Source organism: Scyliorhinus canicula, chromosome 6 (genome assembly GCF_902713615.1).
Source record: "Scyliorhinus canicula chromosome 6, sScyCan1.1, whole genome shotgun sequence".
Taxonomy (NCBI): domain Eukaryota; kingdom Metazoa; phylum Chordata; class Chondrichthyes; order Carcharhiniformes; family Scyliorhinidae; genus Scyliorhinus; species Scyliorhinus canicula.
The window spans coordinates 25,758,948-25,772,575 of NC_052151.1; the positions used below are offsets into that span (position 1 = coordinate 25,758,948).

At 44.4% G+C, this 13,628-nt stretch overlaps 1 protein-coding gene across 1 annotated transcript in view; it reads left to right on the plus strand.

Annotated features, from left to right (window-relative positions):
- The window catches only part of LOC119967041 (solute carrier family 4 member 1 adaptor protein), a 174,837-nt gene that overhangs the window by 123,626 nt on the left and 37,583 nt on the right, over nt 1-13,628 (plus strand). The window contains exon 11 of the mRNA XM_038799053.1: nt 9,991-10,189. Within this exon, the coding sequence (XP_038654981.1) occupies nt 9,991-10,189 (199 nt within the window). The remainder of the gene's footprint in view (nt 1-9,990; nt 10,190-13,628) is intronic.

The following is a 13,628-nucleotide window of genomic DNA, read 5'->3' on the forward strand; positions in this document are numbered from 1 at the left end:
GGATGTAATTCAGTGTTCCACGCCCAATTGCTGTTTTTTTAAATAAATTTTTTTCCAAATAAGGGGCAATTTTAGCGTGGGATCAAGGTCAAAAGATGAGAGTCCCTGCTTCAGAGGATGGGTTTTTCCGTGTATCCTCTTAACAGTATGAGTGTGGTTTAAAGTCTCTGGCCTGCAGCATGTAATATTCTTTGCAGCTCAGAGGATATCTTCTAGCTTTTCCAACAGAGGCCTCGAGCATCACAGCAGCCTCTTCCTTGCAGAGGGAACTATCAGATTTTGGTCTCTGCTTCACCTCTTTCCTTCAGAGAGAGGTTTATCAGTTTTTGGAATATGCTTGCACAACCTTACTGGAGAAAGTGAGAGCTCTTGTAACACTGGATTTCGAGAGAGAATTCATGAGCCCATCGAGAAAGAGGGTTCGTATCTCTCCATCGAATTTGCAGAATTGGAAGTGAAATGAAAACCAGTCCTGTCACGCTGAGAAACATTCCAGAGAAATCAAAACCAGCCACCACTGGTTACCGGCAAAGCCCAGCATTTTGAGCCAGTTCATTGGCCGCCTGCCAAGTCCGTCAAACTGAGTCATCACTGATCTCTCCTTCCTGAAATCAGGGCAAAGCCTGCATTAAAGTCACAGGTCCATTAATCATCCATGGATCTAAATTGTAACAGCAAACAAACAAAAGAGAAATATAAGGAATAAACAGGGTTTAAACAAGAGAATCCTTACAACTCATACACAGTGAGATGAGAGTGACTATCCTTGACATCAAGCAGCATTTGACTGAGGATGGCATCAAGGAGCCCAAGCAAAACTGGAGTGTGTGGGAATCAGGGAAATCACTCTGCTGGTTGGAGTCATAACTGGCACAAAGGAAGATGGTTGTGATGGTTGGAGGTCAATAATCTCAGTTCCAGGACAGAGTTTTTCGAGGAAATGACAAAGATGATAGATGAGGGAAAGATGGTAGATGCAGTGATCCACTGAAAGTGGCAACGCATGTGGATAAGGTAGTCAAGAAGGCATATGGCATTCTGGCCTTCATCGGTCAGGGCATTGAATATAAAAATTGACAAGTCATGTTGCAGCTGTACAGAACCTTAGTTAGGCCTCAGTTGGAATATTGTGTACAATTCTGGTCGCCACACTACCAGAAGGATGTGGATGTTTTGGAGAGGGTACAGAAGCGGTTTACTGGGATGTTGCCTGGTATGTAGGGCATTCGCTATGAGGAGAGGTTGGATAAACTCGATTTGTTCTCACTGGAACGACGGAGGTTGAGAGGCGACCTGATAGTGGTCGACAAGGGATTATGAGTGGCATGGACAGGGTGGATAGTCAGATGGTCTTTCCTAGGGTAGAACAAAGAGCAAAGAAAATTACAGCACAGGAACAGGCCCTTCGGCCCTCCCAGCCTGCGCCGATCCAGATCCTTTATCTAAACCTGTTACCTATTTTCCAAGGTCTACTTCTCTCTGTTCCCCACCCGTTCATATATCTGTCCAGATGCATCTTAAATGATGCTATCATGCCTGCCTGTACCACCTCCGCTGGCAAAGCATTCCAGGCACCCACCACCCTCTGCGTAAAAAACTTTCCACACACATCTCCCTTAAACTTTCCCCCTTTCACCTTGAAATCGTGACCCCTTGTAATTGACACCCCCACTCTTGGAAAAAGCTTGTTGCTATCCACCCTGTCCATACCTCTCATAATTTTGTAGACCTCAATCAGGTCTCCCCCTCAACCTCCGTCTTTCCAACGAAAACAATCCTAATCTACTCAACCTTTCTTCATAGCTAGCACCCTCCATACCAGGCAGCATCCTGGTGGACCTGCTCTGCACCCTCCCTAAAGCATCCACATCCTTCTGGTAATGTAGCAACCAGAACTGCATGCAGTATTCCAAATGTGGCCTAACCAAAGTCCGATACAACTGTAACATGACCTGCCGAGAGTCAAGTACTAGGGGGGCATAGGTTTAAAGTGCGTGGGGAAAAGTTTAGAACAGATGTGCAAGGTTCTTACACAGGGGATGGTAAATATATGAAATACGCTGCCTGGGGGGTGGTGGGCATTTAAGGGGCACCTAGACAAATATGAGTAGGGTGAGAATGGAAGGATATGGACTCTAAGTGCATACAGTTTTAGTTTTAGTCAGGTACCATGGTCACCGCAGACTTGGGGGGCCGAAGGGCATGTTCCTGTGCAGTTTTGTTCTTTGTTATCACTTCAGGAGTTCCTCAGGGTGGTATCCTAGACCCAACCATCTTCAGCTGCTTCATCAATGACCTCCCTTCCATCATAAGATCAGAAATGAGGATGTTCACACATGACTGCACAATGTTCAGCACCATTCGCAACTCCTCAGATAATGAAGCAGTCCATGTCCAAATGCAGCAAGACCTGGATAATACCCAGGCTTGGGCTGACAAGTAGCAAGTTATATTTGTGCCACACAAGTGCCAGGCAATAATCATCTCCTACAAGTGAGGATCTAACCATCGCCCCTTGACATTCAATGGCACTACCAACGCTGAATCCCCCAAAATCAACATCTTGGGTCGCAGTATTCCAAATGTGGCCTAACCAAAGTCCGATACAACTGCCATTGATCAGAAACCGAACTGGACTAGTCACAATAATACTGTGACTACTAGAGCAGGTCAAAGGCTAGGAATCCTGCGGTGAATAACTCTCCTCCTGACCCCCAAAGTCTGTCCTCCATCTACACGGCACAAGTCACGAGTGTAAAGAAATACTCTCTACTTGCCTGGATGAGTGCAGCTCCAATAACACTCGAGAAGCTCGACACCATACAGGACAATACAGCCCATTTGATTGCTACCCCTTCCACAAAACATTCAAACCGTCCACCACCGTCGAGCAGTGGCAGCCATGTGTACCATCTACAAGACGCACTGCAGTAACTCACCAAGGTTCCTTAGATAGCGCCTTCTAAACCCACGACCACTACCATCTAGAAGGACAAGAGCAGCAGATATCTGGGTGCCCCACCACCTTGAGGTTCCCCTCCAAGTCCCTCACCATCCCGACTTGGAAATATATTGCCATTCCTTCACTGTCGCTGAGCCAAAATATTGGAACTCTCTCCCTAATAGCACTGTGGGTGTACCTACATCTGAGGGACTGCAGCGGTTGAAGAAGGCAGCTCACCCCCGCCTTCTGAAGGGCAACAAGGGATGGGCAATAAATGCTGGCTGAGCCACGTACGGCCACATCCTGTAAAAATGAATACACACACGCACATAAATGCACACACACTACAGGGAGGAGCTTTTTAAGCATGAGGTTTATAATCCAAGAGCCACAGAAATAAATATTAGTTCACCTGTTTCCTGAGTCAGCTGAGATATTCTTTCCTGTAGGTGTTTGAGTTCAGAAATGAAATGAAATGAAAATCGCTTATTGTCACGAGTAGGCTTCAATGAAGTTACTGTGAAAAGCCCCTAGTCGCCACATTCCGGCGCCTGTCCGGGGAGGCTGGTACAGGAAACAAACCGTGCTGCTGGCCTGCTTGGTCTGCTTTAAAAGCCAGCGATTTGGCCGAGTGAGCTAAACCAGCCCCTAGTGAGCTAAACCAGCCCCTCCATAGGCTGAAGACAGAAGTTGTAGGGTTCAATTTGCAGTTGGCATGGATAGCGCAGGATGTGACAGGTACATGGACCGGTTCAGTTCTGCTGGTAGTGGTACAAAATCTTGCAGCAGAGATAGGTTTTGTGGCACTGGCTGTTATTCTGCCAGAAGGGGCCTGCATCTTGGTGGCTCACCAGTTGGGTGTTAAACCAGCAGTCTCAGAGTTTCTCAGTTCCTCTAAAAGCAGAGGGAGATTTCACATTTGGCACTTGTTCATGTGACCTCTTTCTCCATGATTTCAAAAGGGATGTTTATCTAGTGTCTGGAACTAGCTTTGATTTCAAGTCAGTAAATGTCCCAGTCATTAGCTGTTGAAAAGAGATACCATTCATATTGAGGGTGTGGTGCTGGAAAACCAATGTCTAGGCGAACGCAAGGACTCCACCAGCAAGGTGAGCTTATCAGATACAAATTATATCCCTTTCGTTCCTGTTTGAAATGCATTTGGGCAGTCACAGCTGTGTTCTGAATCTTTTAGCAACTCTGCGAGCCTAATGAATTTCAGTGTGATCTCTTAGTTTGCATGATTACAAGGTGACATTCCACCAACTAAAAAAATATTTTGTTGTTGTAAACCCTGGGGATAGCTCCCAGGCAAAAGGTCACGGTTGTGGTCATGTGGCTTGTAGCAGCCATCTTTTTTGGTTCAGCAGAAAGTATTTTCGTTCAGAAAAATAGCAATGAGAATAAAGTACTGGATTTCTTTTCATGTACCAGTCACTCGACAATTATATTTCTCAATTCTCAATGGTTATCTATTTTCTCCTCTTTGGACAGATTCTGTTATCTTTCTGTCACTGATGTTAGGATGTCTGGTCTATAATTCCCTGGACGGTTTCTATCTCCATTCTTAAATATAAGAATTACATTAGCTCTCTGCTGATCCTTTGGCACTACACCTTTTTGAAAAAATGTTTGAGTAATATCTGCTACCTCTTCTGTAGATAATTTTAAAATATGTGGATTAAATCCATCCATACCATGGCCTTGATCTTTTGATGTCATGTTTACCTGTTCTCTCTCCCCAGTAAATACCAAAGCAACATAATTATTTAGTATTTCTGCCATCTATCATTACCTGTGGTATTATCACCTCTGTTCCTTAACGGTCCTTTTCCAACCACAGCCTTCCTTTCTTGTGACAATAAAAGATTATTATTATACAAGTATGAAGTTACTGTGAAAAGCCGCAAGTCACCACATTCCGGCGCCTGTTCAGGTAAGCTGGTGCAGGAATTGAACCCGTGCTGCTGGCCTTGTTCACAAGCTAGCTGCCTAGCCCACTGAGCTAAACCAGCCCTAAGCCACTATTGATGTGCCGGTAAAATATTTTACTCTTTTGTTTTATGTCCCTTAATTAACCTGCAATGTTCTTTCTTCTTTCACTGGGAAGTCTTAAGGGTTTGGACCAAGGGTAGTATCATGGCCGGTACAGGTTTGGAGGGCCGAAGGGTCTGTTCCTGTGCTGTATTGTTCTTTGTTGTTTCACTTCAGGAATCTGGGTGTCAACCAGCCCAGGCTGACTTCTGTTGGTAGTAAAGGTCAAACAAAAAATAACTCTGTGCAGATTCAGTTCAACTTGTGTGTCTCTTCAAAACAGAGGTGGCAGCGATTTGACACAAATTGGCAATCTTAATTCAGAGATGTTATATCAATTGTCGCTATTAGAGATGGAGATGTGATGCTGATACAATAGGGGTGCCATTATAAGGTTAGGATTAAGGCTTATCAAGGCAAATTAAAAGAGAGCTCTGTTCTTCATCTGCGTTGTGTCGTCAAATATTTGTGCCGTTGCTCATTTTCCAAATTGGGTTTGCAACTATTGGTTCTGATCAAGGGCTCGAAGGGATTCATTTTCTTCACTTTGATATACAATGTGCCTCGATCTGACTGCGTTAGTGTTTTAAATTGCAAAGTGGTCTTGTTCATTCTTTGCTTGATCGGTGGCTTGCTATGATGAATCTACAATTGCAAAATATATTTTATTTACAAATTGTATAGCTTTGTCATTTGTATAGTTCATCATATCCTTAGGTTAAAAATGTTTAATTAAAAAAAAATAGATCTTGGCTGGAATTCTCTATTTGGGAACTAAGTGTTGCAGCCGGGCTTAAATATTGTGCATAGAAACATAGAAAATAGAAGCAGGAGGAGGCCATTCAGCCCTTCAAGCCTGCTCTGCTATTCATTATGATCATGGCTGATCAAGTTCAATACCCTGATCCCGCCTTCCCTCCATATCCCTTGATCCCTTTAGCCCCAAAAGCGATATCTAATTCCTTCTCAAAATTGCACAAAGGTTTGGCCTCAACTACTTTCTGTGGCAGCGAATTCCACAGATTCCTCACTCTCTGGGTGAAGACATTTCTCCTCACCTCAGTCCTAAAGGTCCCTTAGCCTCAAACTATGACCCCTAGTTCTGGATTCTCCCACCATCGTGAACATTCTTTCTGAATCTACCCAGATCCCCCCTCGCTCTTCTAAACTCCAATAAATATAAACCTAAGCGATTTAGTCTCTCCTCTTATGACAGTCCCGCCATCCCAGGAATCGGCCTGGTAAACCTTTGCAGCACTCCCTCCATAGCAAGGACATCCTTCCTCCAATAAGGACACCAAAACTGCACACAATACTCCAGGTATGGCCTCACAATGCCCTATACATTTGCAGTAAAACACCTCTATTCCTCTGCTCAAATCTTCTCACTATGAAAGCCAACATACCATCTTCCTTCTTTGCTGCCTGCTGTATCTACGCACTTACTTACAGCGACTGATGCACAAGGGCACCAAGGTCTTGAGAGTGTCCACCTCTCTCAATTTGCATCCATTAAAATAATAATCTGCCTCCCTATTTTTGCTACCGAAGCAGATAACCTCACATTTGGCCACATTATACTGAATCTGTCATGCATGTGCCCACTCACTCAGCCTGTCCAAATCCCACTGAAGCATCTCTGCATCCTCAGAGCTCACCCTCCCACCCAACTTTGTATCATCTGCACATTTGGAGATAATAAAGATAACAAAGAAAAGTACAGCTCAGGAACAGGCCCTTCGGCACTCAATGCCTGTTCTCAATTATGATGCCCTCACTAAAAACAAAACCTTCTGCCCTTACGATCGATATCACTCTATTTCCTCCCTATTCATGTACTTATCCAGATGCCTCTTAAATGTTTCTAATGTACCTGCTTCTACCACATCCTCTGGCAGCGCGTTCCAGTCACCCACGTGAAAAACGTATTCTGCACATCTCCCTTAAACTTTCTCCCTCTCACCTTGAACCTGTCCACCTTATAAATGGCACTTCTACACTTGGAAAAAGCCTGACTATTGACCCTGTCTCTGCCACTCGTAATTTTGTAGACCTCTATCAGGTTTCCCCTCAGCCTCCGTCTTTCCAGTGAAAACAATCCTAGTTTATTCAACCTCTCCTCACAGCCACAACCCTCGAGACCAGGCAACATCCTGGTGAACCTTCTTTGCACTCTCTTCAAAGCTTCCACGTCCTTCTGATAATGTAGTGACCAGAACTGCACGCAATACTCCAAACGTGGCCTAACCAAGGTTTTATATAGTTACAACATGATTTCCCAACCCCTGTACTCAATGCCCCAGCTGATCAAGGCAAGCATGCCATATGCCTTCTTCATCACCTTGGTCTCCTGTGTTGCCACTTTTATGGAACTGTGGACCTGCACGCCCAGATCCCTCTGTATGTTAATGTTCCTCAGGGTTCTGCCATTTACAGTATAATTCATACACAGATTTAATCCTCCAAAATGCATCACCTTGCATTTGTCTGGATTAAGCTCCAATTACCATTTCTGTGCCAAAGTCCCAATCTATCTGTAGGCTGTCGTATCCTTTGACAATCCTCGGCACTATCAGCAATTCCGCTAATCTTCGTATCATCTGTAAACTTACTAATCCGACCACGCACAGACTCCTCCAGATCATTTATATATACTACAAACAACAGAGGTCCCAGCACTGACCCCTGGAGAACACCACTCGCTACAGATCTCCATTCTGAAAAACACCCTTCCACCGCTACGCTCTGTCAGTTCTATATCCATCTCTCCAGCCCACCCCGAATCCCATGTGATTTTAGTTTTTGTACCAGTCTGTCATGTGGGACCTTGTCAAACGCCTGACTAAAGTCCATGTAAGCCACATCCACAGGCCTTCCCTTTTCAATGTTCTTTGTCACCTCTTTTAAAAAGTCAGTCAAGTTCCCCATACAAAATCATGCTGCCTGTCACTAACTCGTCCATTTTTCTCCAAATGTGCATATATCCTGTCTGTGCAGCACGGTAGCACAATGGTTAGCACTGTGGCTTCACAGCACCAGGGTCCCAGGTTTGATTCCCCGCTGGTTCACTGTCTGTGCGGAGTCTGCACATTCTCCCCGTGTCTGCGTGGGTTTCCTCCGGGTGCTCCGGTTTCCTCCCACAGTCCAAAGACGTGCAGGTTAGGTGGATTGGACATCCTGAATTGCCCTTAGTGTCCAAAAAGGTTAGGAGGGGTTATTGGGTTGTGGGTAGGGTAGAAGTGAGGGCTTAAAATGGGTCGGTGCAGACTCAATAGGCCGAGTGGCCTCCTTTTGTTCTATGTTCTCAGTATCTTTTCCAAAAGCTTCAGTTCCATTGTCCAAATCGTTAATATAGAATGTGAACATTTGGGGTCCGAGCACAGATCCCTGCGGTACTGCCTGCAATCGGAAAAAAGACCCATTTATTCCAACTTTTTGCTTCCTGTCTGCTAACCAGCTTTCGAACCATCTCAAGATACTACATGTAATCCCATGAGCTTTAGCTTTACATATTAATCTGCTGTTGAGATCTTGTCCAAAGCAATTTATGTTTCCGTTGGGCGCGTTATTCGGTAAGTAAGTCAGGACATTCAAACGGACCAGCACTCTGCCTGCGCAAATTCAGACCAATTCTGGCACAGCGGGCATTGTAACCGCTGGGGCCCGAGTTAGCACCAAAGAGCCTGACAGCTGGAGCTGGGTTTAAGCGCTCCACTTACCACACACTCACTGCAGCCACCGTGATGGGTCACAGAAGACCTGCCCCTGAATTTGGGAGTCTGAGGTGGACCCACAGCTCCGTATCATTGAGGAGTGGAGGGACACCATTTTCCCCATGGTGGGCCACAGACTCGGGTCTGCCCACCTGAACGCCACCTGGGAATTGGTGGTGAAGCAGTCAGTGTTGCCAACCTCACTAGGAGGAGACGGCTGGTGAACTGGAGCAGCGGGGGTCGCTGGTGAGGCCTCTGCCTTGAGAGGGGCAAAGAACTGGGGAGGTTTCCACGGTACAGGTGTCCTCTGGTTGGGGCGAGCTCTGCTAATCCCCTACTTCTTCAACAGTGGGACAGTGCTTCTGAAGAGTACCAACACCTGGTTGACCATGGATTCAGTTTGGCCATACCCATCCCCTTGATATAACAGCTGGGGTATGAGGGTATCCAGAGGGGTGCCTGGTGGATTCCATATGACCAGAGGCCTTCTGGGCATTCAAAACTCCTGGCTGCAGCACTCTGCAGTGTAAAATGGGAGAAGCTGAATGAAGAGGAGAATTTGAAGTCATCTAGGAAGGCTTCAAAATTATGAAGTGAATTGATAAAAGTTCATTCAGACTTACTGGTCAATTCCCCTATTTCCTTTTCAGTGCCCTTGAAAGTGTCTTCTCCCAGATCCAATACCCATTTCCCCTACATCTTCCTGTTTTAATCTTTCCAAAAGTGTTTTCTCCCCTGCTATAACATTAAAATGGTCTTAATCACACAATGGAATTCATTCTTCAAAACACCCCAGATCTTCACCTCCCCCTCTTTTAAAATATCTTGTCCATTTTTTTAAAAACTGTGCTTTTGGTCATCAAACAGTTCCTTCTTGAATTCAACGTCTGTATTTTTAAAATTTAAGCCCTTGTGTCTCTGTGAAGCACATTTGGACTTTTCTCTGTGTTAAATTTGTTCATAAATACAATTAGTTGCTGGTTAAAACATTCAACTACCAGGAGACATGGGTTAGGATAAAGAAGCAAGGTCATCCTAAACTTGTTCACCCAAAAAGTGATGGAGGTGCGTAATAAGTTACTCGGGAAGGACGCCAAATTGGATAATAAAAATGGGTCCAAGAGGCATCAAGAAGCAATTCTGGTGAGGACTTGAGGCATGAGGAGGAACCTGATGGTATTGTCCTATACAAAAGGATAGGTTATCTGGGGCGAATGACAAGTTCTTCCATTCTGAAAAAGCCTTCTAAACTCTTGGCGGTAATAAAAAGCTGTGTTTACAATTTTTCTTCCTTTACAGAGACTGCCACCGAAACGCCCTGAGCCGCCCAGTAGTTTCTTTAACATGAAGGAAAGCCAAGTAACAGAAGAGGAGGAGGAGGAGGAGGAAGAAGCAGACGGGAACAAGCCTGCTGGTTGGACCCAGGGGCAAGAAATGGAACAAGAAGCAGTCCTGTCTCATCCGACTGAATTAGTGGAATTTTCCAGCCTGGATAACGGTGAGTTAAGAGCAGAATTCCTAACTGCCTGAATTGGGAATCATGGGCCAGGAGGAGGGGAGCCTTCCCAGTCTGCGCTGCTTTATTGATCTTGTTTGTTGACCAGAGAAAGGAAGAGACAATTAGCCGGATTCACGCTCCTGATCTGCCATCCCACTGGAAATTGAGAATATGTGGTTATCGATTGTGAACACCATTATGAGTGGCTTTGATGTTATCCATGTTTAATAGTTTCACAGCGGCGCCATCCAGATTAACACAAGAAAAAACTGGTCAGATTGCAGCGCCTGGTACCATTGGAACCCGCAGCTACATCTGTTTTCTGTAACTTTGTGTCAAATAATCAAAATGCTTGGGGAATAATTTGGAAGATTTATTTTCTTCCTTCTGCCCTATTGTTGTAGCAGATCATGGGAAGCATTAGTGATTCTATTGAAGTGATTGATTGCTGAATTATCCTAAATTAATTCAACATCTCAGTGCTGTCAAACTCCATTAACTCAATCCAATCAATTTCCAAAGGCACCAAAAACCATGTTCAATCCTAAAGTAATATCATGAATTATAGCCAGAATGGCAGACATTGGTTAACTCCCAAGTCAATCACACCTGGAGATCGCACTACGAAAAATGACTGGGGTCCATTTAACTATCCTCCATTCAGTTAATTTTGCTGGAGAGATAATGGGGATAATGGGTGGCATGTTTTGTGGTTGTGGGGTGGGCCCGCAATTGGCCAGCAGTCCCGCCACTGTCAACAGGGTTTCCCACTGTATGCATCCTCTGCCACTGGGGAACCCGCAGTCGGCGGGAACGGGAGTAAAATTACAGCAAATTATTCTGCATTTATAGTTCATCAGTAAATGGAACTTGTTGCTCCCATTGCAAGGTCCATTTCCACCTCCACTCTCACTGACCTACAGGATAACATCAACTTCACTCTAGAATTTTATTGACCAGACTTACTCTGGAACCATCTAAGCACTTCTTTAGTTTAAGCTTTCATTTCTGGACACCTTCAGAAAGTCTATTGAGAATGCAATCGTAAACACATCATCCATGATCTCAATTACTGTGCTATCCCACATCTGACACCATTTGTAAGCTTTGAGTTGATGGAGTTTGACAGCACTGAGATGTTGAATTAATTTAGGATAACTCAGCAATCAATCACTTCAATAGAATCACTAATGTTTCCCATGATCTGCTACAACAATAGGGCAGAAGGAAGAAAATAAATCTTCCAAATTATTCACTGTCAGGAAACGGAGGTAGTTTTAATTTATTTATATTTGTACTCGTGGGTATTTAGAAATAGAGTATAGCTTTAAGGAGGTTTAATTTTGTGATTCTGTATTGAAAGGATTAATGATTTCAGTTTGGTTCAGATGTGTGTATGGTAATGGGGGTTTACAACATGAAGGCAAACCGGGCTTAAAGGAAAACTAGATTGTTGCTTGGCAACCAGGGGCCACCCTAAGATAGAAAGAACTTTTTAGTTAGTTTTAAACTGGACCCTGGAGAAGCTGGACGGCAAGGGAGCTGCAGAAAGCAGACTTCCCAAAAGAACAAAAAAAGGTCCAGAAACCAGGGAGTAGGGAGAAAAGCATGTCTCAGGAAGACAGCTAAATTAAAGGAACAAAGAATAAGAAGTTGAACGAGGTCCTGTTCAAGGAAATTCAAGTAAAAAGCAGTGAAAGTACTCGAGTTAGAGACAGCTACAGGAACCAGAAAATCAGCAAGGTGAGAAGCTAGACATCTGAGGTGAATCAACAGCTTGGTGACAACTTAATACAGCCTGTGAAACAGAAGTGGTCTATTGGCATGGTTGAGTACCTGAGAGAGTGTGCGGAAGCTTGAATGCATTTGTCAATCCAAGGTAGAGGAATACTGAAAGAAGAGATTGAAATCCTGGAAGTGGATCCTTGATGTGGATCCTTGGTGAAGTTGTATTGGCTGGCATTTTCCACTTGATGTGGAGATGCCGGCGTTGGACTGGGGTGAGCACAGTAAGACGTCTTACAACACCAGATTAAAGTCCAACAGGTTTGTTTCAAACACGGGCTTTCGGAGCACTGCTCATTCACCTGAGGAAGGAGCAGTGCTCCGAAAGCTCGTGTTTGAAACAAACCTGTTGGACTTTAACCTGGTGTTGTAAGACTTCTTACGATTTTCCACTTGGTTTCAGAATGGGACAACAGTTGGCCTATTAGTTTATATGGACTGTGTATTTACTGAGAACATGCTGCATATAAGATAAATTGTAATTTGTGTTATCCTTTCAAATCTGTGTATACCTGTAACAATATAATTATAGTCAATTTTTTCATGTTTAATAAATGTTTCATTATTTAGTTAAAAATTAATCCTGCGATTGTTTGTCCATGTCTCAATACAAAAAATAAAAGTTACAAACTGTGGAGCTGGGGTTCTGCCCTGGGACCTGTCGAGTCATAACATCAGCCGGGATTGTAACAGTAACAGATTACCCAAAAAGAGGGCTGGGCTTATAAGTGATTTTACGGTAGTTTATTAAGGAGGCTATTAAGAAGAGACCGCTTAAATGTAATGTTAAATAGCCAAGAAAAGCATACTACTGTGACAAGTGAGAACAGTTTACCAGTACCAGAGGACGGGTGGGCGGATGAATCCAATTTTTGCAGCTGAAGGTAGCTGTCTCTTCTGTTCAACATTTTCCTTTTATCTTTTCAAATTAAACAAAGTGCTGGGAAGTTCTTTGCTGGTCGACTTCCATTTGAAGAAGACTGAACCCTCCCTCTTCCGAGCATCTGTTTATGTCCCTTATTTATAAGGGCTAGTGTCTTTCTGCATGTTCGCTCTCATCTAATGGCTAGCACCGTGGCTCCACAGTGCCAGGGTCCCAGTACGATCCAATACTGGGTCACTGTTTGTGCAGAGTCTGCATGTTCTCCCCGTGTCTGCGTCCGGGTGCTCCGGTTTCCTCTCGCAGTCCAAAGACGTGCAGGTTAGGTGGATTGGCCATGATAAATTGCCCTTAGTGTCCAAAACGGTTAGGAGGGGTTATTGGGTTACGGGGATAGGGTGGAAGTGAGGGCTTAAGTGGGTCGGTGCACTCAATGGGCTGAATGGCCTCTTTCTGCACTACATGTTCTATGTTCTATCTAACCAGTGACCACTTACGACAGTTACCCAAAGTGTAAGCCCATCATTTTGCCATAGGGTCACCTTTCTGCTTATCTCATGCTAGGTGCCATTTGTTAACTCCTGCCGGACACTTGTCTCAATAAGAATATACAAGATTCTATCCTATCAACTTGGGAATGTCAACATTGAGGCTTGTACCAGGGAGGCCTTGACGCAAGACACCTGAACCTTGGCCATTATCTCTGTTTCTCCCTGACCCTGGCAACTAAGCAACTATATTTGGAGAGAGAAAGATAGCAACAACCTTTTGCTC